The 24,410-nt window shown below is 37.5% G+C and overlaps 1 protein-coding gene across 1 annotated transcript in view; it reads left to right on the top strand.

Annotated features, from left to right (window-relative positions):
• LOC121443157 (transcription initiation factor TFIID subunit 4B-like) overlaps positions 1–24,410 on the top strand; it is a 121,314-nt gene that overhangs the window by 17,644 nt on the left and 79,260 nt on the right. Inside the window, exons 3-9 of the mRNA XM_041644830.1 lie at positions 1,641–1,748; positions 7,228–7,368; positions 7,456–7,578; positions 9,873–9,962; positions 16,291–16,890; positions 22,693–22,810; positions 23,327–23,438. Of these exons, the coding sequence (XP_041500764.1) occupies positions 1,641–1,748; positions 7,228–7,368; positions 7,456–7,578; positions 9,873–9,962; positions 16,291–16,890; positions 22,693–22,810; positions 23,327–23,438 (1,292 nt within the window). The remainder of the gene's footprint in view (positions 1–1,640; positions 1,749–7,227; positions 7,369–7,455; positions 7,579–9,872; positions 9,963–16,290; positions 16,891–22,692; positions 22,811–23,326; positions 23,439–24,410) is intronic.

Here is a 24,410-nt window from a genome sequence, read left to right as displayed (position 1 = left end):
AATTACTTTGTGTCAGTGAATTTAAAAATATTCTTATGAACGTCTGTCTTAGTTAAGGTTTCTATTGTGTGGAAGAAACACCATGACCATGACAACTCCTGTAAAGAAAAACATTTAATTGGGGCTGACTTACATATCAAAGGTTTAGACCATTATCATCATGGCAGGATATGGCAGCGGGCAGGCAGACATGTTGCTGGAGAAGGAACTGAGAGTTCTATATCTGGATCTGCAGGCAGCAAGGAGAGAGAGACACACTGGCCAGGTTTGAGCATCTTGAGACCTCAAAGCCTGCCCCACGTGATATACCTCCTCCAGTCATGCCACATCTCCTTCAACAAGGCCATAATAGTGCCACTCTCTATGGGTGTTAGGGGGGCCATTTTCATTCAAACCACAACATGTTTATTTATGGTGTTAGGGAGATAGTTTGTTTGGTAAAGTACCTGTAGCCCAAGCGTGAGGATTTGAGTTTGATATCTAACACTCACCAAACAAACAAATGCCAGGTGCTATATCGTATGCACCTGTGATCATAGCAGAAAAGTCAAGAGGATTCCAGGACTTGCTGTCTGGCCAGTAGAGCCTAATTCAAGAGCTCTCAATGTAGTAAGATACTCCCTCAAAAATAAAGGTAGAGAATAATTGAGGTAGATATCCTATGCAAAGGTTGACTGCTTTCCTGCCTATCCTCCTCCCTCTTTTCCTTCTTTTAAAAGCTTTATTATTACATTTATTTGTGTGTGTGTGTGTGTCTGTGTGTGTGTGTGATATGCATGCTGTGGCTGTACTTGTACAGGTCAGAGGCCAGAAGTCACTCCTCTCCTACCAGGATGGAACTCAGGTCATCAGACTGGCAGCAAGCTCCTTTACCTTTATGCCATCTTGCTGGTCCTACTTGCAGTCTTGATACTAATTCCTCAATTAGTTATTTTCTCTGCCAATAGTGCATTTTCTTTCTAATTTATTTTAACTATGGGCTAACTGATTTTTGTTTATAATTAAATATTAAATTGTATTTGTATAACAAATCAAGCTTAAGATTTTATTTTTTATTTTGTTACTGTATGTATGTATGAGTGTGGGTGCATACATGCTACAGTGCTTGTGTGGAGCTCAGAGGACAACCTTTAGGAGTTAGATTTGTCTTCATCATGGGTTCTGGGAATCATATGCAGATTATAACAAGAGCTTTTTATCCCCTGAACAGTATTCTTGGCCCAAGTTTAAAATTTTAGTTGGAAAATTAGATCTAAATTGGAAAATTAACATAAAAGAAAAAGTTATTTTGTGAATCAGTTGCCTTCTTTAGGAAATGTGAGCTGGCCAAATGACCGGTTAAGTCATAGTATAGAATGGTCATAAAATACGGTATATAGCAAATATTTTTGCTAAAGTCTTTTCATTTTCTTCCCAATACTGATTGATTTAAAATAATTTATATTGACTGGGTGTGGTAGCATATGCCTTGAGGCAGAGACAGGTAGAGCTCTGTGAGTTCCAGGCCAGCCTGGTTGGTGTATTGAGATCTAGGCTAGCCAAGGCTACATAGTGAGACCCTTTCTCGATAAAACAAAATAAAAAATAAAACCAAAATGACTAGTATCAATAACTTTGCTATCTTGTCCTTTTTTCCCAAGAATTCTAGCTCACAATTAATGAAGAAAGTAGCAGTGGCTCCTGTTAATAATTTGACACAGATAGGAACTCCTGTGGCATCCACTGCCTCCAGTGCTTCCTCAGGACAAGTAAGTGGTGTGTGTGTGAGATATTGAAGTGTCTAACTATGTGACGTTGAAGACATATAATATATGATGCTGTTTATCAGGCTGAACCATTGGAGATGTAGCAATAAGAAGAAGTGGTATTTTATTAGACATCCATTTCATAAATGCATTCAAGTAATATAAATACATCTAACAACCACATATTACAGATTCCAGAAGGAGATGCTAAAGTAGAATATGATGGATAAGTTATTTTTTAGAAATCCTATTTGTGAATAGAGGGAGAGTAAGTTTAGTCTAAGTTCATGATTGCTAAAGTCCCAGCCAACCTAATTGAGATCGTTAGAGCACATGTACCTTGTCGGCATTGGATCACTGCTGGGCTTTACTGGACTTTCCTGGGGAAATTACACAAGGTCTCTTCTTTGCAGCAGAGACCACATTACTGGAACTCATAACTGAAAGTCATCCAATAGAATTCTAGCAGCCAAGACAGTACAAATCTCTCCTTGCAATGGTTCATTGACATTTATATCTTATTTCACTTGTCTATATACTTCTTGTACATGTTACAGACAACTGTCCTGGGATGCTAGAGAACTTCTTTCCTTTGGAAATACAGAGGTTAAAAGAATAGGTTTTGTAGCCTTATTCCTACAGCCTACACTAAATCATACCAGTTCTCCGTTCATTTTATATCACCCTCATTCTTGGCCTACTACTGTGCTGATCTTGGGATTGCCTATTAGTAGAATCAGATTTTCCTCTTAGGAATCTCTGTGGATCCCTATATGGATATGTTTCTGCCCTATCTTGGAATTTTTGTTTTTCTTCACTTGTAACAGAATAGCACAGATTGAGTAATTTATAAGGAATAGAAAGTTGTTTGACTCATGATTCTGGAGATGGGAAGTCAAAGATCACAGTGTCAGTATCTGGGGAGAGCTTTATCCTGTGGCAGAGATAATCCTCTTTCAAGAAAGCATGGAGTCTTAGGAAGAGGAGAGGTAACATAGAGGAGGGGAGTGATGGGAGCTGAACTTACCTTTTTAGGAGTTTCTCCTAGGAATGAATCTTCATTCCTGTAATAACAGCCTTAATCCATTTACAATTTAAAAATACTCATGCCTTGATCACTTCTTAAAGGTTTCGTTTCTTGAAACCAGTATAATGACAATTATATTTTAACATGAGTTTTGAAAGGGATATTTAAACCATAGGATCCTCTATTATGTGATAACAACTCTACATCTTTTCAGATGATGGGAGTTAATTATCCCTCTCAAGGTTCAGACTCAACTTTCCATCTGGTCCCTGAAATACATAGGCACTGGAAGTACCAGGTGGCAGCTGTAGTGTCTGGTCTCCTAAGGAAAATGTGTCCCCCGTGAGCAGAAATGGAAAGTACAGAGTCTCCCAGTGGTTATTAGGACTGAGTAAGGGTCTATTCATACATCTGCTCCTAAGTTCCTTGATCCATGTATTTGTCCTACCATGAGGGCAAAGTACCATATAGAATGCTTTGACTTACGGATTATCCTAAGTCTTGGAAGATAGAATCCCATCCTTAATAAGTGTATCGACCCAGTTTATCTGTGCTTGCTATGCTTGTAGCTCCTGAGTAATGCTGTATGTGAGCCACTAGTGGGTCCCATGGTCTGGGGAACAGTGTTATGTTCCTTCTGTCGTGAAGGAGATGCATCGTCTTGGTGCTTACCTAGATAGACTACTGTACTGATGATGAGTCCTTCTGTTGGTGTTGTAAAATTTATTTAATCATTCTTTTTATATACCTTATTTTCTACTAATTGGCGTCATAAGCACAAGTCTGATTTAAAATAGTGCTTTAAAAATTATTGGCTAGCCATTTTTGATCACTTAGTGTTCTTTACATTTTCTAGGTATTAAATATCTTGCCATCCATTAATCAGTTCATTTTACCCTTGTTAATTGGAGTATTATATCCATCTATATATGTGATAATAAGTTAGAGAGGCTAAGAAACTGACCTGATTTCTATGTGGAAGAATGTCTGTTTTAGCCTCAATGTCTTAACTTTGGAAACTATTCTTGAACTAGAGTACTTATTGATTAGGCCCAACTGTATATTCTCTCTAGAAAGTGTATTTTTTTAATAGGTGTCAGTATTTGTTTAAAATGACTTGGGAAATATGTCTTATTGTTGTTTATGAAACAGAACCTATTTTGAGGTCTTTTGTTCAGTGTTTGTTTAATGAAGATATAATTAGGCCTATTGTTAAGAACATAAATGTCTAAATGATCCAATTTAGAATTAGTATTTTATTTTTTCATTTTGGTTTTTCAAGTTTTTTTTTTTTTTTTTTTTTTGTATAATTGCTTTGCCTGTCTTGGAACTTGCTTGATAGACTTGGCTGTCCTCAAACTCATAGAAATCTGCCTTCCTCTGTATCCTGAGTGCTGGAATTAAAGGCATGTGTCACCACTGCCCTGCTAGATTTAGTATTTCTAATTGAATATGAACAAGCCTAATGTAATTGCTCTTTCAGACAGGTACAGAAAATGACCTTCTTGAAATATAGCACAATAACTAGCACAATCTAGTAAACATTCATAAGTGATTTTCACACAGATCCATTTCATATATAATCTAGCCATTTTCTCTGCTGTCTCCAAAATATATTTAATTAATGCAATTCAGTCTTGCTAATATTGGAAATACCATTGACTGCTGTAGAATATTTAATTCTAAGACAGAGTTATGATTGAGTTTAAGAAAGTCTCTTCAATACCGAAGTGGAAAAACCAGGGTAAAGTATCTCCCCATGCCCTTTAAAGATCAGAGTAGACATTAATACATATTTGGTAAGGTACAGCAAGAATTATGAAAGACAGCTTTGTGTTGGAGTATATAATTTTTCATCATTGCAACAAATAATTGAGGTAAATCAACTGGAAAAGTTTTATTTTGTCTCACAGTTTTGTAGATTTTATCTGTCACCTATAGGTCCTGTAGTGGCACAGTACAGATCGTGAGTATGTATGATGCAGGGCATAGTGTAGTGACTCTTTCTTTGTACCAGATTCCCAAATAATGACATGGATACTTATTAATTATGAAAGCTTGACCTTAGCTTAGGCTTGTTTCCAACTAGCTCTTACAACTTAACCCATATTTTTAAATATACATTCTGCCATGTGACTTTTCCTCTCCACGTGGCTCTTTACCTTTACTCAGTGTGCACATCCGACTTGCTCCAAGTCTGCTGGCAAAATCCACATCTCTTCTTCCCAGAGTGCTTTCTCTCCCTGAAGTCCTACCTATTCTTTCTTGCCTAGCTTTTTAAAAACCAGTCAGAAGGTGCCTTAGGCAGAGACATCTTTACAAGTGTACAAGAAGATTGTCCCACAACAGGGTAGTTCACTTTATTACAGGAAGTCAAGGACAGGAAGAAGTGATTGCCAATAGCCCCTTCAAGGGCGCATCTCTAATAACTGGGCACTAGGTTCCATTTTCTCATGTTCTGTCACCACTCAATAGTATCATGGGGCTGGGCCACAAGCTTTAGAGTATGGGCCTTTAGAAGTCATTTAAGAATCAAACCAGAAATTGGTGGAAAAAGAAAATATTGACAAGGAAGTAAGATTCTGTGAATCCTTCCCCTGTTCACGGATGACACCATTGCGTGAGCTGACAGTTCACTGGATACTGTTTGTTTCATACACAGCAGACACTACTGCTCTGAAGAACCACTCCCACCAGGCCTTGAAGGCATCATAATTACTAGTTAAAATTACAAGCCACACTTTTCTAAATGCAGCCTTATAGATTATATGCCTAATTAGTAATTTTGTAGTCCAGGTTTAACTTAACTTAGTGTGTAGCTGAGGTTGACATTAAACTACCGGTTCTCTATTTTCACCAAGTGATAGGATTTTAGATATGCTGTGAACCACTCTTACCCCTGAAGAGTCTTCCTTATTGTTACAAACATAAAAGTTTAAGAGTCTTCAGAAGGATTCAGAAGCCATGTCACAGGATTTGTCTCTGGAAAATGTGGAAGAGTTCAAACTGGGGAAGGAATTCACTTGGAATACTGTATTTAAGATTTCTGTTTAATGAAATTGGACTTTTTGGAAAAATCATCCTTTAAAAAAGTTACTTTAGGTGCATGAATACTTTACCTCCATATATGTATATGTCCTGTGTGTATTCATGTTGTGGAGGGCAGAAGAAGAGGGTTGGATCTCTATGTAACTAGAATAGAATTAGAGATAGTTCTGATCCACCTTGAACTCAGGTTCTCCAGAAGAACACCCACAAGTGGTCTTAATCACTGATCCGTCTCTCCAACACCTTAATTTTACCCAGAATTTCATCACTGGTTTTAGTCATCATTAATCAGTATTTTAAATTTACTTCCCATTTTACTAGAACATTCTGTCTGTATGAACCAGTTTAACTGAAAGGAACTAGGGTGTCCATTTACCTCTATCTTGACTTTTACAGAAAGAACTTTTCTTGAGAAGAATGCAAGAATTCTCTGTGCATGTTGTTCCTTCTACTATGCTTTTTTTGTTATGTAATTTTTAGTACATTTGTTGCTGTGTCTCTGGTTTTCTAATTTTGTTCTTAGCTTATAATTTTTTGTTAAACTTTCCGTCCTGTAGGTGGTGCTAGAGTCACACCACCTCGTGATAACTGTAGAAATTAATAAAATTCCTTTCAATGTGGAAATAAGACATCCCTCTCTTGTAATGCTATTATGCTTATTTTGATGGTTCACATGAGATCAGCATAGGTGAGCATATGAAAATTAGTTAATAACTCTGTTTTATACTTAAGAAGAAGCAGGAAAGTACATAAAAGTATGAAGATTTGCTATTACAAATATATTTCTCAGAAGTGCAAATGTGTATATGTGTTGTCTTGTGTGATCATCACCTGTGTATGTATGGTGTTGAATAAAGTTTTCCTCAACTGCTCTCTACCTTATTTTAAACAGTGTTTCTCACTGAACCTGGAACTTGTCATTTGGCCTATAGTGGCTGTCCAGTGAGGATACTCCTCCCTGAGATTTACCCTTCTCCACCACACAAACACTTGGAGTTCTGGAGTGCACCACCATGCCTGGCTTCTGTGTGGGCGCTGATGTTTGCATTCAGTCGTCTTCCCAGATCCATTAATAATATATTTTTATTAACATCTTAAAGACTTTTGCGTGGCATTGTTTTTCACAGGCCGCCCGAGGGACAGTAAATTTCTATTTTTGTTCTTGCAGGCGGGTGTCAAGATTAGGAGCTCAAAGTGACTTGCTGGTGACTAGCACTGTAGTAGAGGACAGTGAGGAGTAGAATGGTGCTGAGAGTGAGGTGCGCCCTGCTCTAGTCCAGCGTTCTGACGGACCACCGTCTGAAAGCAGAGATGTCAGATTCATTTGTAGTCCTTTCAGGGTAAAGTGAAGTTCCCACTAAGGGATCATAGCAATACTTATTTAACTTTATGTTGACTTAATTTCAGTCTGTGACTGTACCTCCTGTCAAGCCAGTGAATACTGTAACTATCCTGAAGCCATCAAGTGTGGGAGTATTATCTACCCCCTCAAATGATTCCAGTCTCAAAGCAGAGACCCCAGTAGCTGCTCAGATTAGTCTTTCTCCGGTAAGCTTTCAGTTGTATCTGTATATAGTTTTTTTTCTATGTTCTATTTTCTGTGTGCTCTCATTTGTGATTATTTTTCTATTATAGGCAGTGCTAGAAAATGTGAAAAAATGTAAAAACTTCCTTTCAATGCTAATAAAACTCGCTTGTAGTGGATCTCAGTCTCCAGAAATGGGGCAGAATGTGAAGAAGCTGGTGGAACAACTCTTGGTAAGCTAGTATTATATAATTTTTGCAAGCATTATGGGATTTCATAGAACATGTTTCAAATGGGAAATGAGAATGTTTTAATGAGATTTGTTTTAAATATACTTGCTAAAACTTTTTACTTCATTAAAGCTTTGTAATTACTATAGCTAGACAGTCTATGTACAAAAGAGTAAATCTTTATTTAATTTTACCTATATCTAAGATGAACTGAATTTTGAATATATGTGATTTTTATACCAATCTTTTGTATGTATATTTTGTGAACAGATAGCAAGTTATAAATTCACCAGATACCATTTCTAGTTATAGATTTATTTATCTCAGACCAACAGACTGCAGTTCTCAAAATTTTGGTATAGGATACATTAATATTCTTAAAAATAAATAACCCCTCAAGGTATTTTTGTTTGGCCCTTGGAATTAAAACTATTTATTCAACTAAGAATAACAAAGCCATTGTACATTAACATATGTAATATTTAAAGAAAAACTACAGTTTCCAAAATAATAAAACTGAGTGGAAAATGACATTGATTTGCATTTTGTAAATTAATGCTCCACTTAATAGAAAGCATCTGTGTTGTATGAAGCAACGGGCTGCTTCCCTGCCGCCCCAGCTCCTGGCCGCCTGGCTAGCTTATGCCCCAAAATAATTACACAGAAACTGTATTATTTTAAACACTGCCTGGCCCATTAGTTATAACCTCTTATTGGCTAGCTCTTATATATTGATCTAACCCATTTCTAATATTCTGTGTAGCACCACGAGCTGGCTTACCAGGAAAGATCTTAACCTGCGTCTGTCTGGAGTGGGAGAATCATGGTGACTCACTGACTCGGCTTCTTTCTCCCAGCATTCTGTTTTGTCTATTCCACCTATCTAAGCTGCTGTCCTATCAAAAGGGCCAAGGCAGTTTCTTTATTAACCAATAGACATATGACCCTCCTCCATCACATCTGGATATTCTTCCCTTATTTTATGAGTTGTTAGAGAATTTGTTGTCAAAGTTAGGAAATTACTATTTTCTTGCAGAAAAGTAGTTGGAATATTAAGCATTATTTTAGTAGCCTTCTGTAGATCCATGTGGATATTGTGTAGTCTACTAGTTCATTATTATACTGTGAATTAATATCTTTACTGATGTATAATTTTTATATAGCATGCATTGTTTAAAACAAAATGCTGATTTTTAAAATTATGCAGTTCTTTTAAAAGTTTCCATATAGTTATGTATTAAGGTAATTGATTTTTAATTTCATATAACCTTAATATATATACATCTGTATATAGCTATAAATGTCTACCTAACTACTTATATTATATCGTGTGTGTCTGACTGGTGTGTATAAGTGTATGCTTGCTGTACACAGAGGCCAGAGGAAGGTATCAGGTACCCTTCTTTATCATCCTCTTTTTTATTCGAGTCAGGGTCTCTCATTGAACCTGAAGTTTTTGGTTTTTTTGCAAGACTGGCAGTTAGGATGCCCTAGAAATCCTTTCACTGCCCAGATAACATTGGGTTACAAGTGCACTGGAGATTATATCTGATTGTTGTGTTGATATTGGAATCCAAAAGCAGGTCTTTTTACACAGAAAGCTCTTAACCACAAGCCACCTCTCTGTCACATAAGCATTCTTTGTTTTGTTTTTGTTTTTTTGGGACAGGGTTTCTCTGTGTAACATTCCTGGCTGTCTTGGAAGTCGGTTTGAAGACCAGGCTGGCCTTGAACTCATAGAGATCTGTCTGCCTCTGCCTTCCAAGTACTGGGATTAAGGATGTATGCCAATACCACCAGGGCTTTAAGTTTTAGGAAGCTATCAAGTTTAGAGAAAGAGTTATTTCCAGAATTGTGATTCTTTGCATTTTGGAATCATCTTCTTCATGAAAAGAATACTGTCTGTCTTGACTGTTTTCTCTGATTGGGTATATCTATTTCTTATTCATTTACTTCTCTGGTAACATGATATAATAAGCCCTTGTAAATGTGGAATTTACCACTTATGAAAAACTTGTCTATAATCATGAATCAAGTACGTTGCTTCTTTGTATTTTTAAAGTTCATTTAGTTTTTAAGAGACCGGCTCACTGCTGTTATACTGGCCTTCAGTTCCTAGGCTAAAGTGATTCTCTTGTCAACATCCTGAATAGCTTTCCTCACAGGCATTCACCATTGCTCTTAGTTTTTTAAAATATTTGTAGATTGGGGAGGCTGTGGTCAGAATGTAAAATAAATAGTAAATTAAATAAAAAAGCATTTGTAGATTGAAACATATCTTTTTTCCATTTTTTTAGGATGCAGAAATTGAAGCAGAAGAATTTACTAGGAAACTATATATTGAACTCAAGTCTGCACCTCAGCCACACCTTGTACCTTTTCTTAAGGTAGGGATGTATTTCTCTGGAAAAATTGTTTGGGTTAAATTACTTTAATTAAATCTTTCGGAAGATACTTAATGATGAGAGGGACTTTAGTACATTTCGAAAGCACTAGACAACATTCATAGTATTGATTTGAGCAGTTTAGAAAAACAGGCATAACAGTAGCTTTAAAAATTCACTTGCTTTTAGTTACGGTGGGGGCGCTTATATCATATGTACGAAGGTCAGAGGACAATTTGAAAGAGTAGGTTTTCTTCTTTCCCATGGAGTTTCATAGTATAAAACTCTGCTTGCCAGGTTTGGTGGCAAACACATTTCACCCACTGAGCTATCCCACTGGTTCTCCCCGACCCCACAGAATAACATCTTTCTCATGAATGTAACTTGATGACTTGATATTGTATAATGTTTGTATTGGAGTATTTTCAAAGATTTTTGTTTTTAGTTTGTGTGTGTGTGTATATTGAAACCAGAGGTTGAGGTTGAGCATCTCCCTAAATTATTGTCTACCTTATATATTGAGACAGAGTCTCTCATAAAACACAGTTTATGGATTTGGCTAGTTCTATTAGCCAGTTTGCTTCAGGAATGCCTTGTCTCTTTCTTCCAAGTGCTGGGTTTCATGGGTGCTGGGGATTCAAACTCAGATTCTTAAGTGCTTTTTTTTGTTTGTTTGTGTTTTTGGAGACAGGGTTTTTCTATAGCCTGTCCTGGACCTTGCTCCGTAGACCAGGCTGCCTTAAACTAACAGTGATCCACCTCTCTCTGCCTCCCCAGTGCTGGGATTAAAGGCCTGTGACACCAGCACCTGCTCTCTTAAGTGCTTTAAATTCTGAGTCTTCTCCCTATTCTCCTTAGTTTTTTTGAGACAGGGTTTTAGGTCTTCCAGGCTAGCTCCTACTTAACATGTAACTGAGGAGTACCTCGAGTTTCTGATAATTCTGCCTCTACCTTCTAAGGGCTGGAGTTGTAAGCCAAGGGTCCTGACTCAAGGGGGGGCAGGGAAAGAGAGAGAGAGAGAGGGAGAGGGAGAGGGAGAGAGAGAGAGAGAATGAATAAGAATGAGATCTTGGTAATCCATGTTAAAATAATAAAGCAAACATGGTTTATTATAGCCAAATTTAATGTGATTATAATTTAGCTAATTTACTAGTGCCAAATTAAGTGTGATTATAATTTCAATAATTTATAATGTTGACTTTCCTCTTCTGAGTTATTGAAGTAAATAAAATTTCGATGAAGAATTGTATCTTTGATAACAAAATCTTATTTTGGCAGAGTAAAATAAAATTCATTTAGATTTCAGAAGCTAAAGAGGAATTAAATTAAAACTATAAAGTCATTAAAGACTTTAGTGAATTAAAAGTTTGAAGTAATAGAATGAGGAGTTGTCTTTTGAGACTGTTAGGGTAATGATCCAGGAGAGATGAAAGACAGTTCACAGGGAAGACTTGTTCTGCTTTGTAAAGAATGAGTGGGAAGAAGGTGGGAACACCCCAATTTCATAAGGATATTTAAACAATGGGAACTGTTCCTGAGTAAATGTCCAAATTGATTAGGTGGCTACAAATTATAGGAAGTACCAAAGAAACTGAGAAAGTGTCAGTTAGAGACTTGGTTCTAGGGTAAGAAAAGTTGAAAGATTAGCACGGTATCTAGTCTTATATTTAAATAAAATGAAATATTTGGTCCATCTAGAGCCATAGCTAGGATCAGGCATATTTGTCTAGAATGTAAAGTTCTGTTTGTAAAATCACCCATGGATGTTATCTGGGTGCCCTCACCTACTACTTACAGAGGCAGTAGAGTTGTTACCTCCAAAGCCCCTTTATTTCTAATGTTTTTTAGTTGTAGGTGCCATTCATAGCAGTGGTGTTTTCCTTTGTCCATTAATGCTTTGGCCCTGTTCATGTACTGTGGGGGAGAAGGAGGAAAATTGGTGACTTTACTTACCATCTGCTGTGTAACAGATGATGTCAGTCAGCTTTCAGTTGTCATAATGTTGAAGTGATAAACCTTGTAAGAGAAAGGCATATTTTGGCTCATATATTTTTAGTCTCTGATTTGTGATTGTCTATGGTGTTAGCCATGTGACAACACCTCATGACAACAGCATGTGATAGAATCAAACTGTTCATCACATGGCCTGGAAATAAAAGTGAATGATTAAGAGACCAGAGTCCTACAGCCCTGTTAAGTGGCATGCTGCAGTGGCCTTAAGATGAGGTCTCACATTGGGACCTATCTCTTAAAAGTTTCTGCTAGTACCTTTCCATGGTGCCAGGCTGGGGACCAGTCCTGTAACACAGAACCTCTGAGAGACTCCGAAGAACTGTCCAAACTATAGCAGATGACATAATGTGCATTGTTTGCATTTGATTGTCATATGACCTTTGAGAGTAGACACCAGGTAGTAATTTCTGTTTTAGAACAAAAACCATTTAAATTGCCATTCTCCCCCCGGATTTATTTATTTTTATTTTATGAGTGTTTTGTCTGCATGTAGCTGCACAATGTGTGTGTCTTGTATATCAAGAGGTCAGAAGGTGTTAGATCCCCTGTAACTGGAGTTATGGATGGTTGAGTTGCCATGTGGGTGCTGACAATCAAACCTGGGATGTCTACAAGAACAGAAAATGCTTCTAACCACTGAGCAATTGATATAACCCTTTCTATTTTTGCAAAGGTTTATTTTCTTTTTATTTATGTGTATGTGTGTATTTGAGTATATGGGGTGTGTGTGTGTGTTACCTTCAGAGGTCAGAAGAAGACTTCACATATCCTGGAGCTGGAGTTACAGGTGATTGTTAGATTCCCAGTTGTTGCTGAGAACTGGGATCCTCTGGAAAAGTGGCAAGAATTCTTAACTTTTGAGTCATCTGTTCAACTTTTTCTTTTTCAAAAATGTTTTTATTAGCATAGAATAGTTATATGTAGTAATGGGTTTTATTGTGATAATTTTAAAACACATAAGCATTTTGGCTACCTAGCCACCATTATCTTCTCTTGTCAGTTCTCAAGACCTGTGCTTTCCCTCCTCACCACAGAATGTTGAAAGGACAAATTTTGTGCAGATCATTTTCTTAAAATAGTTTTTGTGTTTTGAGAATTTCATAAATGCATACTATATATTTTGGTCATATTCACCATGTCCCTTTCATTCATAGTTTGATACTATGTTTATTTAGTAGTCCCTATTTCCTATTCCTCCCAAATTTATGTTCATTTTTTCTTCTTTTATAAAACCCAGCAAGTTCAATTTGTTCCAACCATATGCGCATGGGTATAGGACATTGTGTGTTTTGAGGCCTACGTACTGGGGCTACACTCCTAAGAAAAACTGACTTTTCCTCCCCTAGAAACCATCAGTTGTCAATAATTCCCTGGTTAGGTGTGGGGTCTTGTGGACTCTTCCCCATTTTATGACTTTGTCAGGTCTTTTGTGGGTAGCCAGAGCTGCTATGCACTTATAAGTGAAGTCCTGTCATGTCCAGAAGACTCTATTTCAGTGTAGACCTCTTGACCTGATCCTTATTCTTTCTGCTCATTCTCTGAGATTTTATATAGATGTTTCATTTGTGATTGAGTACTTCACATATTTGAGCAGTTTTGAGTTTCTGTACTTACTGCCCCCCAGTGCATAAAGAAACTTTTCTGATGAGATCTGAGCACTGTCCTAATCTCTAGTTTAGAGATAAAAATCTAGAGAGCAGTTTGATACTATGTTCATTTAGCAAAATAATAGTAGTAGGATCACCCCTGGAGAATATGAGCTCTCCCAAGTATTGGTTCCTGGCCAGGTTTACAGTAAGTACCAGGCATGTGTTATCCCCATAATATCCTTGTCTGTGTTGTACCCATGAGTTTTATTTTTGCCAAGCTACTGAAACTCACAGGGTTCTCTAGCTAAGACTGTTGATGACTTACCCCCAGCAGAACACATAGTACCTTCCAGTACTGTGAAAGCTAGCCAGTAGTGAGGTACCTTCCTGGTCAGTACCAGCTTGGTTTCTCCATGTTCTATGGCCAAAGTGTGTCTTCCACAGTATGATCTTACCAAATGGAAATAGCCTGTATTGCTTTAGGGGTGTCTGTAACAACCTTTACTAAGCAGTTGAAAGGAGGTATCCCACACTTACTACTGGGTTTTTATTACCCCTTCTTCACTCTACCCTCCCTTCCTTTCTACTTTCCCATTTTCCCCTCTTTTATGCAGATCTTGTGAAGGCAATCACACCTGGAATCTGTGTTCCACATGGACTCCCCTTCCTCTGGTGCTATAACATTATTACCCCACTTCTGTGATAATCCCTGAGACTTGAAGGGGTTGATGAAACATCTGTTATAACTGGCCATTCAGCGGCTCCTTATCCTTAGCACTATGACCAATTATTAGTCTTTATAGACTACTTACTGCTGCAAAAAGAAGCTTCACTGATTCAAAGTTAACAGCAGCACTAATATAGGGACACAAACATTATTTCGGAAGCAATTTTGTTGATGTATAGTACTCATTTAACAAAAGAACAGCAATAACATTACTAGGGCTTATAATCTCAGCCAGAGGATTTTGAACAGGTTTGCAGTAGCAAGATCTCAGATCTATCTAGTCAGAAAGCAGTTGATCTCCTCAAAGCAGTGGTGGGGTTGCCACTGTTGCACTAGTGACTGTATCCTGCCTGGCTTGGTGCATGCAGAATCTACAGCTGAATAAAACTTTTGATAACTTCCCTGGAGCAGCCTAAATGGCACACCTGAGGACTATGGAGGTATACCAGTACAGAGGAGCCTCCAGCCCAGTTTCAACTTGCTTTTTTTGTTTTGTGACCCTCGCATATGTCCACTTCAGCAAGGTTAGGTCTAGCCGGGCCGTGGTGGCAAGCGCCTTTAATCCCAGCACTCCGAAGGCCAGGCAGATTTCTGTAAGTTTGAGACCAGCGTGGTCTACAAGAGTTAGTTCCAGGAGAGGCTCCAAAGCTACAGAGAAACCCCTTCTCGAAAAACCAAAAAAAAACAAAAAAACAGTCTAGTGAGCAATCAACAGCAGTGGCAATTGCCTATATTGTTTGGGGGCCTTGGGACTCTGATCAACACCTTGAAGCAGTAGTCCCCTGCCGGCAATGAGAAGATCATTTAATGGCTTTTGCAAACAGCTACCTACCACACAGGGTACCTCCATTCTAACTCATACTGTTCTGATAGCTTACCAAGCATTGGATTTTTATCCCCTGCACCCATAATTGGTTTTAGTTTGACTCTCTTCCCCTTTCTGGCTTCTCTCTTTGTTCTCCTCCTCACTTAAACCTTTCTACCCCTAGAATTACCTCCTTTTGTATCATATATTCCCCTCCCCCCATAGAATGTTTTTCTTTTTGTAGTATTGGTAATTGAATCTAAGGTGTTGAACTCTAGTATCCTAGCTAAAGTCACTAGCTTTTGTTTTCCTTCCTTCCTTTCCCTCCCATCTGCCCACTCTTCCTCCTTCCCTCCGGTTTTGTTTTGTTTGTTTAAGACTGGTTTCTTTGCTTAGTCCTGGCGGTCTCTCACTCCGTTGACCAGGCTGACCTTGAACTCGGATATCTTTCTGCCTCTAACTTCAGAGCGCTGGGATTAAAGGTGTGTGCCACTACGCCCAGCTGTGTCTGCTTTTTAAGGACCTATGAATCTTCTTTTTAAAAAATAACAACAACAACAACAAAAAAAGAAACAAAAAAACCACTTGATATCTCCTGGCATCACTGAGAGTGCTTGGGGATTAAATGCTACATAGAAAGGATAGATTTGGCACTTCAGCTTAATATTTGTCATGATTAGAAATAATTAATTATCTCTTTAACTCATTATTTTAGCATTTGTTTCCAGTTAGGTTTTTCTGGGAACTTCCTTTTAAATTTCTAGTTGAAACGTATTAAATCCTCTTTCACTCTGTTAGTTTTACTTTGATGTAAAGGCTTTGCATTGGATGTAAACCAATGTACATCCAATGTTAAAAGCTATTTAACGAAATGACCTAGGTCCTCTGGGCTATAAATAATCTTACAGATAATAAATCAATAGTTTACTGATGAACTTAGATGAGTAGAGAGATGAGTTTTATCAAGTTGATCATTGACATATCCAAAAGAAATGTAATATTTTCACATTTAAAGTAATATTTTCTCACTGAGAAAGCAGTTTGGCCTCTAAATCCATGTACTGATAGGAAAACAAAAATACCAGTTTTCTTATATGAAATACTTGATATACTTAACCATATGTTGTTAAATACAATTTTTGGTTTACTTTAAGCTTATTTTGTTAACTTTTATCTTCTTTCCTTTACTGTGTCTAGAAGAGTGTGGTTGCCTTAAGACAACTTCTCCCTAACTCCCAGAGCTTCATTGAGAACTGTGTTCAGGAACTCTCTGGTGAGGTGGTTGTTCCCTCCTGTACCACGACAGCAACAGCTTCTGTGGTGACAAGTACTGTTTCCCCCGTCCTTGGCTCTGGAGCAGCAGTGCCCAGAACTCTGTCTGTTCAGACTCTGAATCCGCTTTCTGGTCCAAGAGGAGCAAACACTGGGGTTGTGACACTACATCCTGTGGCCCCAGCTGCTGTAACAGGGGGTACAACACCTACGACTGTGTTGCTGCAGACTTCAAAACCACTTACAACGTCGGTACCAAATCCAGGGACAGCAGTCTCCTCCCTACAGCCTGAGAAGCCAGTTGTGTCTGGGGCAGCAGTTACACTGGCCCTTCCAGCAGTAACTTTTGGAGAAACTTCGGCTGCACCTCTTTGTCTTCCTTCTGTAAAGCCTGCCATCACCTCTGCTGGGACCAAACCTGAAAAACCTGTCATTGGCCCTCCAGTCCAGATGAAACTTGCACAGCCAGGCCCCCTCCTTCCACAGTCAGCTGGCATTCCACAGGCGGTCAAAGTCAAGCAACTAGTGAGTAACAGTTCATTTCTTCCTCAGCTACCTGACTGGCAAGACTTCGTATACTTTCCAAATGTGACTAGTTAAGGGGGTTTTTTTTTTTTTTTTTTTTGCCTTGCTTGGTCAATTTTCCTCTTTATAACTACATAGAGAAGCTCACTCATAGTGTTTACTGAACATCTGATAGGTATCTGGAAGTGTGACTGTGTACTTTAAAATTTTATGTATATTTGTCCCTTCTCTTTTCACTCCCTTCCTCCCGCCTTTCTTCCCTTCTTCTTTTACAGTGATAGTGTGCTAAAATGCCTTAAGCATTCTACACAAACATTCTCCCATTGTCTATATCGCTGACCTTTTTTGTATGTTTGTTTGTTTAACTTATTTCCAAGTTGATTTTAAATTTGCAATCTAGGAAATACATGATTGTGCCCACATGTGTGACTGTGTATCTCCTAATGAAAAGGATGGTTTTTAAATTTACATAGCCAAACCTATTGTCACACATGGGACATTGATATAAAATTTATTAGTTGTCCCAATATTAATCACTTTTAAAAATTGTTTTTAACATTTATTTCCTTTGTTTCGTGTGTGTGTGTGTTTGTGTTTTGCTAGCTTGCTGCATGCGTGAGACTCACAGATCCTCTTCCCTTTGATTCCGAAGTGTTGGGATTACATTGTAATGATTTAAGTGCTTAGGATAAATATTTGATAGAAGTCTCTTTGTTTTTTATTATTGCTTCAATATTACATTAGGTCTAAATATTTTTGGGAGCTATTACATAGGTGGTTATTATGATGACATTATTTTAGTACTGAAGATTGAAGCTAGGGCCTTGTTCATTCTGGGCAAATGTTCTATCATTGAGCTGTAACTTTAGTCTTTTGTAGTGTTCGTTCCCTCCCTCCCTCCCTTCCTCCCTCTCTCTCTTCTCCTCTCCTCCCCCTCCCCCGTGTGTGTGTGTGTGTGTGTGTGTGTGTGTGTGTGTGTATCTACAGGTGTATAGAAACCAGAGATTGAAATTAGATTTTTTTCTGGATTTCTGTCCACTTTATATTTATTTCTGCATATGAGTGTCTGAGTGAATATATTACACCTGTCAGAACTGGGAGCTGTAATTACAAACAGTTGTGAGCCTCTGGAGAGCTGTCTCTCCATTCTCTTCACAGTCGAATCCTCCTGTTTCTGCCTTCAGTATTGGATTTATAGGCTTGCTCCACTATCCCAGCTTTGTGGGTACTGGGAGCACAATTCATTAAACTCATCCTTCCACCACCCTTTTTCTTTTTCTTTTAAAACAGGGTCTTAGCTGGACAGTTGTGGCCTTCAATCCCAGCACTTGGGAGGCAGAGTCAGATGGATCTCAGTGAATTCCAGGACACCAAGACTGTTAGACCAAGAAACCTGGTCTCGAAAAACAAAACAAAAAGTCTCTAGCAGGGCATGGCACATTCCTTTAATTTCAGCACTTGGGGAACAGTGGCAGGTGGATCTCTGTGAGTTTGAGACCAGCCTGGTCTACAAAGCAAGTTCCAGGACAGCAGAGAAACCCTGTCACAAATACAGAAACCTAAAACCAACCTAGGGTCGCATTGCCCACGCTAACCTTGAACTTGCAACCCACCTGCTGACCTCATATTACCAAGTAACTAGTATCATAGGCTTGTGTTGTTAGGTGTGATTCTTATTTTGCCTTTAATATTTAAAAAAATGCTAAGGAATTTAAAGTTGAAAGTAATTTAAAAATATCATTAGGTCTATTATAAACCATAATCTTATGTTTAGGTGAGGAAGAAAATGCTTAGGAAATAGAGGTAAAAAGAAGCGAGCAAACATTTCTTTATAGTTAACCACACAAAGTTATTTAAAAATGAAAATCTCCACATTGGATCATATCTGTGGTCAAGCTCTATTCACTATAAAGAAGATGCATATTATAAAGAATATGCTCTTGAATGCCCTGATTAATGTCAGGATACTTTCTTTAATAATTTTTTGGTGAACTGTAACTTTGTTAATTAATTCAGGATGTGTTTTTTCAGGCACTACTTTAAAGTGAATACAATTCTAGCATCATTAAAACCACACAGACACAATTTAACAAAGTATGAGACAAAGTTTATTCTTTACGATGTCTTACTTGCATTCATTAAAAATCTGAGAAAGACTAAATCAGTCTTTTATTAGTTATCTTACATCAAGAGGAAAATAGAGCCTAATTACCTAATGGGTTCTGGAACAATGGATTGAGAAGACTTGACTTTGAAAGAGTAAGATTTCTCGCAAGTCCAATCACAAGTTTGTAAATTGCACCATGGAACACAAAAGCAGAGTAGTTGAAGAAGACTGTATACTTGTATTCCTAATACTATTCCGGGTTCTAGGTTGGACATGTGCTCTGAACTCTTGGTTGGCTCTTTGGTCACTGCTACATTTGCAAAAGTACTAGTTTATGTTCTGGACCCTGGCACTCCGTTCAGCCCTTTTCTCCATCATGCTTTATTGCTACTGCTTTCCAGCACAGCCCTGCTTCCTTTCTCCCCTAATCTGCAGAGGCTGGCTGTCAGACCTGCTAATCTATTTTCCAGTCTGACTTTAAGGAAGACATCATCTGTTTATAGTAGGCCCTTTCTGAGATGAGCCTTATGCCAATATCACTATTCTTTAATAAAATTAATATAAGTGGCATCTTTGACATCAGAAGATATATTTTTGGTCTCCTGATATGTAAATGTAGCCATTGGTGAGACATCCAATACTGCTAACCAAAGCTTTATCTCCTTCAGCTTCTCTTTGCCAGAATAGCCAAATCTTACTACTCTTTGTTTCACAGTCAGCCAACCAATAACTATATCTATATTCATACTATGATAATTCTTTTAATATTGATCATGAGCTTAAGATTTTCTTACTATTTACCTTTCATTAGAATAATTCTGGAGAGTTTTATATCTTTAGGCTTTTGCATAAGATCTCCACACAAGTTGTAAGAATTCTTCCAAACTACCATTACATGGTTTCAATTCATATTTTATGAAATACATTTTACCCACCACCACTTTAAAGAGTGGTGCATGCTCTCTTTTCTTCACATGTTACCCCTTTTTTCTTGTTAACTGTTGTATGTTATATTCAGGGTTTAATGTTATACAGGGGTTGTATGAACTAAAATTTCTCAGTTTCTTTTGGTTGTAAGCTTTTATTTTGTACACAAATATTTGAAATGTGAGCCTTCTTGGTAGTCTCGGAATTTTTGTAAGAATTCAGTTCTTGTAAAGGCTGATTTTACTGGCTCTCCATCATTTTTCCTATAGTAGTTACACACTCAAAGTAAATACTAACCTTTTATTTTATCATTAGCTGTTTTGTATAGAAACAACCATGTGAGTTTTGATCTGGTTTATTTCCTTTGGCTGGTAAGGATTTGAAGTGCAGGAACACTCTCCAGTGAAGCAGGTAGCAGTAGAGAAAACTCACCATAAGCAAGAACAAACAGAATCAGCAGTTTAAGAAAGGCTTTTGTTGGGCTGGAGAGATGGCTCAGTGGTTAAGAGCATTGCCTGCTCTTCCAAAGGTCCTGAGTTCAATTCCCAGCAACCACATGGTGGCTCACAACCATCTGTAATGAGATCTGGTGCCCTCTTCTGGCCTGAAGGCATACATGTAGACAGACTATTATATACATAGTAAATAAATAAATATTTTTTTAAAAAAAGAAAGAAAGGCTTTTGTTGAGGGTGAAGAAACACACATACCACAAACACACAGACAAAACAACCCAAAACTCCTAGGCATCATTTCTTGATGGCTCAGCTCAGGGCCCTAAGGTTCTCTGGTCAGTACTTCAGCAAAGTACATCAGCAGGCCAAGTAGGACAATGAAGAGGGTGATGACACTCCTGGGGGTAGTACCAGTAGTGAGTCCTAACACTCCTGCGGCAGTACCAGTAATGAGTCATAACACCTTGCACTGCATCTGGATGGTGCTCTGAACCACATAGGATCCAGGCCACAATGATGCTGTTGCTGCTGAAGGCTGTCACCTTCATCATGGGCAGGGCACAGGACACCAGGGCATTGATTGGCACAGCCAGGCAGGGTCAGGACTATCCTCAGGATTGCAGACCAGCACAGGCCATGGTAAGGCTGAGGGGGCTGTAAAAGAGACAGCAAAGATTGCTAGGTCAAAAGAGAGATTCTTTTCTGATTGTCAGTCTGAATGCATAAAAATGTATTACTTCATTTAGCCCAAACCCTAGTAATTCAGAATATGCATGATCTCAGATCTCAGTTCATATCTTGATTGAAATATATATTATTTTTTTAAAAGAGTTCTTTTCTAGCCTGACTTTGTGGTTCAGGTCTGTAATCCTAGTTACTCAGGAGGGTGAGGTAGAAGCATCACACATTTAAAGCCCACCTAAGCTACTTAGTTTTAAGACTCTCTCAAACATATAACACAACTTTTATCAAATAATGATGGCAAATGAATTATTCCAACTTACATCTCCATTGCTAAGAGACCTCTTCTAACAAACAGTGATAGCAATTGAATTATTTCTATGTCTATAATCTATGGAATGCTGTGTGTTTCTTGTTACTTTTTTTTTACTTTTTTGAGACAGGTCATATTATGTATCCCTGGCTAGCCTGGAACTTGCTGTGTAGACTAGGAACTCATACAGATCCCCCTGCCTCCTGAGTACTGAGATTAAAGATACATACTTGCAGTGCTTTGCTTGCTACGTTTTTTTTTTAGTTGTACACACTTGATTTGTACATTTTTATTACAGATAATTATAGTATAGAATAAATTGTTTTTATAAATTTTTACTTAGAATCATTTCTCTTGGGCAGACCATCACACTTTATATAAATATAAGAACTTCTAATTATATCACTATCAGTAGCTGGCCCAAATACATGATGACTTTTTTTTCTTTGAAGTGAAAATATGACATTCTGCTTTTCTGTCTTTTCTCTGAAGCTGAAAATAATAATCTTGTTAGTACTTTAGTTTCTCTTTATCCCCAATCATTACTGTATTTCTGTAACTATTATTTGAGAGAACTGTGCTTTCTGAAAGGTTTAGGATGATACTTTTTAAAAAATAGTACATAAACATTCTTGTCTTTTATAGATATACTTTGGAATATTATGGATAAAAAAGATATTTCTTAAGCCAGGTGGTGGTAGCGCACGCCTTTAATCTCAGCACTTGGGAAGCAGAGGCAAGTGGATCTCTGTGAGTTTGAAGCCAGCCTGGTCTACATACAGCACAAGCTCCAGGATAGCCAAAACTGCACAGAGAAAACATGTCTGGAAAATACGAACAAACAAACAAAAATTTCTTTATTTGCTTTAAAATTGGGAAGTGGGTAACATGTGATTATGTAAGAATTAATCATTATTTTATCTGGCTAGTGGTGTAATGGTTTCATTTTTGTTCTCTATATTTTGCATGTGTTTGAAATTTTCCATGGTAAATTAAGAAAAGTATTATCTATATGATTTATTTCTTAAATTTGAATTCTGCTGTAGAAAATGATTTTAATATATGTGATAATGTTTTTCAGTTTTGAACGAGATAATTTTGCTTCATACAAATTAAACTGGGTATGGTGATAGACACCCAAATCCCAGGTAGCATTCAGGAAACTGAGGCAGGAGGATCCCCATGTCTCAGAGGCCATCCTGAAGATGAATTTTAAGTAGGCTTTCTTATTGTGTTAGATAGAGAAAAACTGTGGAAACTCTTGTTCATGGCTAAAGAGTGCTTTTTTGAGTGGCTATAATGAACTCTTACTGTTTCAGGTAGTTCAACAGCCTTCAGGAGGCAATGCAGATCAAGTGACCGCCATTTCCCATTCATCACCATTGACCGCTCAGAAATGTGGACCGAAGATGCTAGCGAATACTATAGTGCCTACTAGTAAGTTTCCTCCATGTAGTGCTGGCATTCCAGGTTCATCACAGTGAATCTGGAATATGACAGGACTTGCACCTGTTGTATCAAGGGAAGACTGAAAGATAGTTATTACATTTACAGAGGTACTCTTTAGGGGTATATATTGTTTTAAAACAAACAACTGCTTATGGTGTTGTATTATTAGATTAACCATTCTAGTAGTAAATGTGTATTAATAATATCGCAATGAATATCAACATTTTTCTGTCACTTTTTGTGTATGATGTTTTTATAATGATTCTAACTCTAAAGACAATTTGAGACTACATGAAAACATAATCTAGAGGTCTTTATAAGATGATTTCTTATTCAGGGGTTTCATTCACTGTCCTTTTATAATTTAAACATAATTCTGTGGTAGCTTAAGATAATCTTTGATTATTTTATATGTATTAAAAGCTGTCCTGAATTTTCCTAATGTGACATGATTGCTATTTTTTTTGTTTTAATTCTGTTTTCTTTCTTATTTTGTTTTTACAGCTTCCATCATAAAACAAATTACTCTGCCTGGAAATAAACTTCTCTCGCTTCAAGCTCATACATCTTCTATTCATAACAATAAAATAAAAGAGAATGGAGCAACACGCTTCAGGTAAAGAAAATCAGTAGTTAAAACTTGATCTGATGTGTAGAAATAAAGTTTTAGGGGAAAAAGATGTTAAAGAATAATTACAAATAAACAGGTACGAATGTTGTTTATAAATACTGAAAGAAATAGCCCTGGTTTGATTCCTAGCACCCACATGGCAATTCATAACCTTCTGTGAGTCCAGTTTCAGTGAATCCAGTGGCCTCTTCTGGCCTCCCTGGCACCAGGCATTTTTTATAGTGTACAGACATAAATGCAGGCAGTATAACCACGTACTTTATAAATAATTTAAAAACTGACTATAATTTACAAATATCAGACACAAATCTTGTGTGCTTTTTTTCAGTGGATTGGAAAAGCCTGCATAGTAGTAGTCTAGACCCAGGCACTAAGCATGTCCGCTATCACCTTCCTGTCCTCTTCAGGCCATTTAGCTCCGTCCCATGCTTCTGCCAGGTCCTATTCTTAGGCTTGCCACTGCACTACAGATCATTTTTGTTTATTCTTGAACTTTATACATTAGAATATTATTACTATTCTTTTATTTCCAATTTTATTTCTGTAGTGTCAGGTAATGACAATTAGGAATGTTATGAAAATATTAAGTGTAAAATTCTGGAAATAATCCATATGTTTAAATATGTCATTTTCAATGGCATGACAAACACGTTGTCATCACGTTCAGCAGGTGAATCATTCCTTGTTCAATGTGTCCAGAATTAACATGCTGCCCACTGCTTGGTCAGTTGGTGGCCACCACAATTATCAAATGAGTCAGTGCATGTGTTCAGATAGTTTAGGTTTGACTGTCACAATGCCTGTGTCACTCACTTTGCTTCATCTCCTTATGTAGGCATTTTATTTTCTATTCATGTCATCATACAAAGGGTGAGTCCTGGTTATTTTGAGGACTGAGAAGAACCTCATTATACTCTTGTTAAAGTATATTGTTTTAATTCTAATTAGCCTTACTGC

This window comes from Microtus oregoni, unplaced genomic scaffold (assembly GCF_018167655.1).
Source record: "Microtus oregoni isolate MIOR12 unplaced genomic scaffold, Mior012 000101F_ref0000407, whole genome shotgun sequence".
Lineage (NCBI taxonomy): Eukaryota > Metazoa > Chordata > Mammalia > Rodentia > Cricetidae > Microtus > Microtus oregoni.
This window is presented reverse-complemented; position numbering and strand designations above follow the sequence as displayed.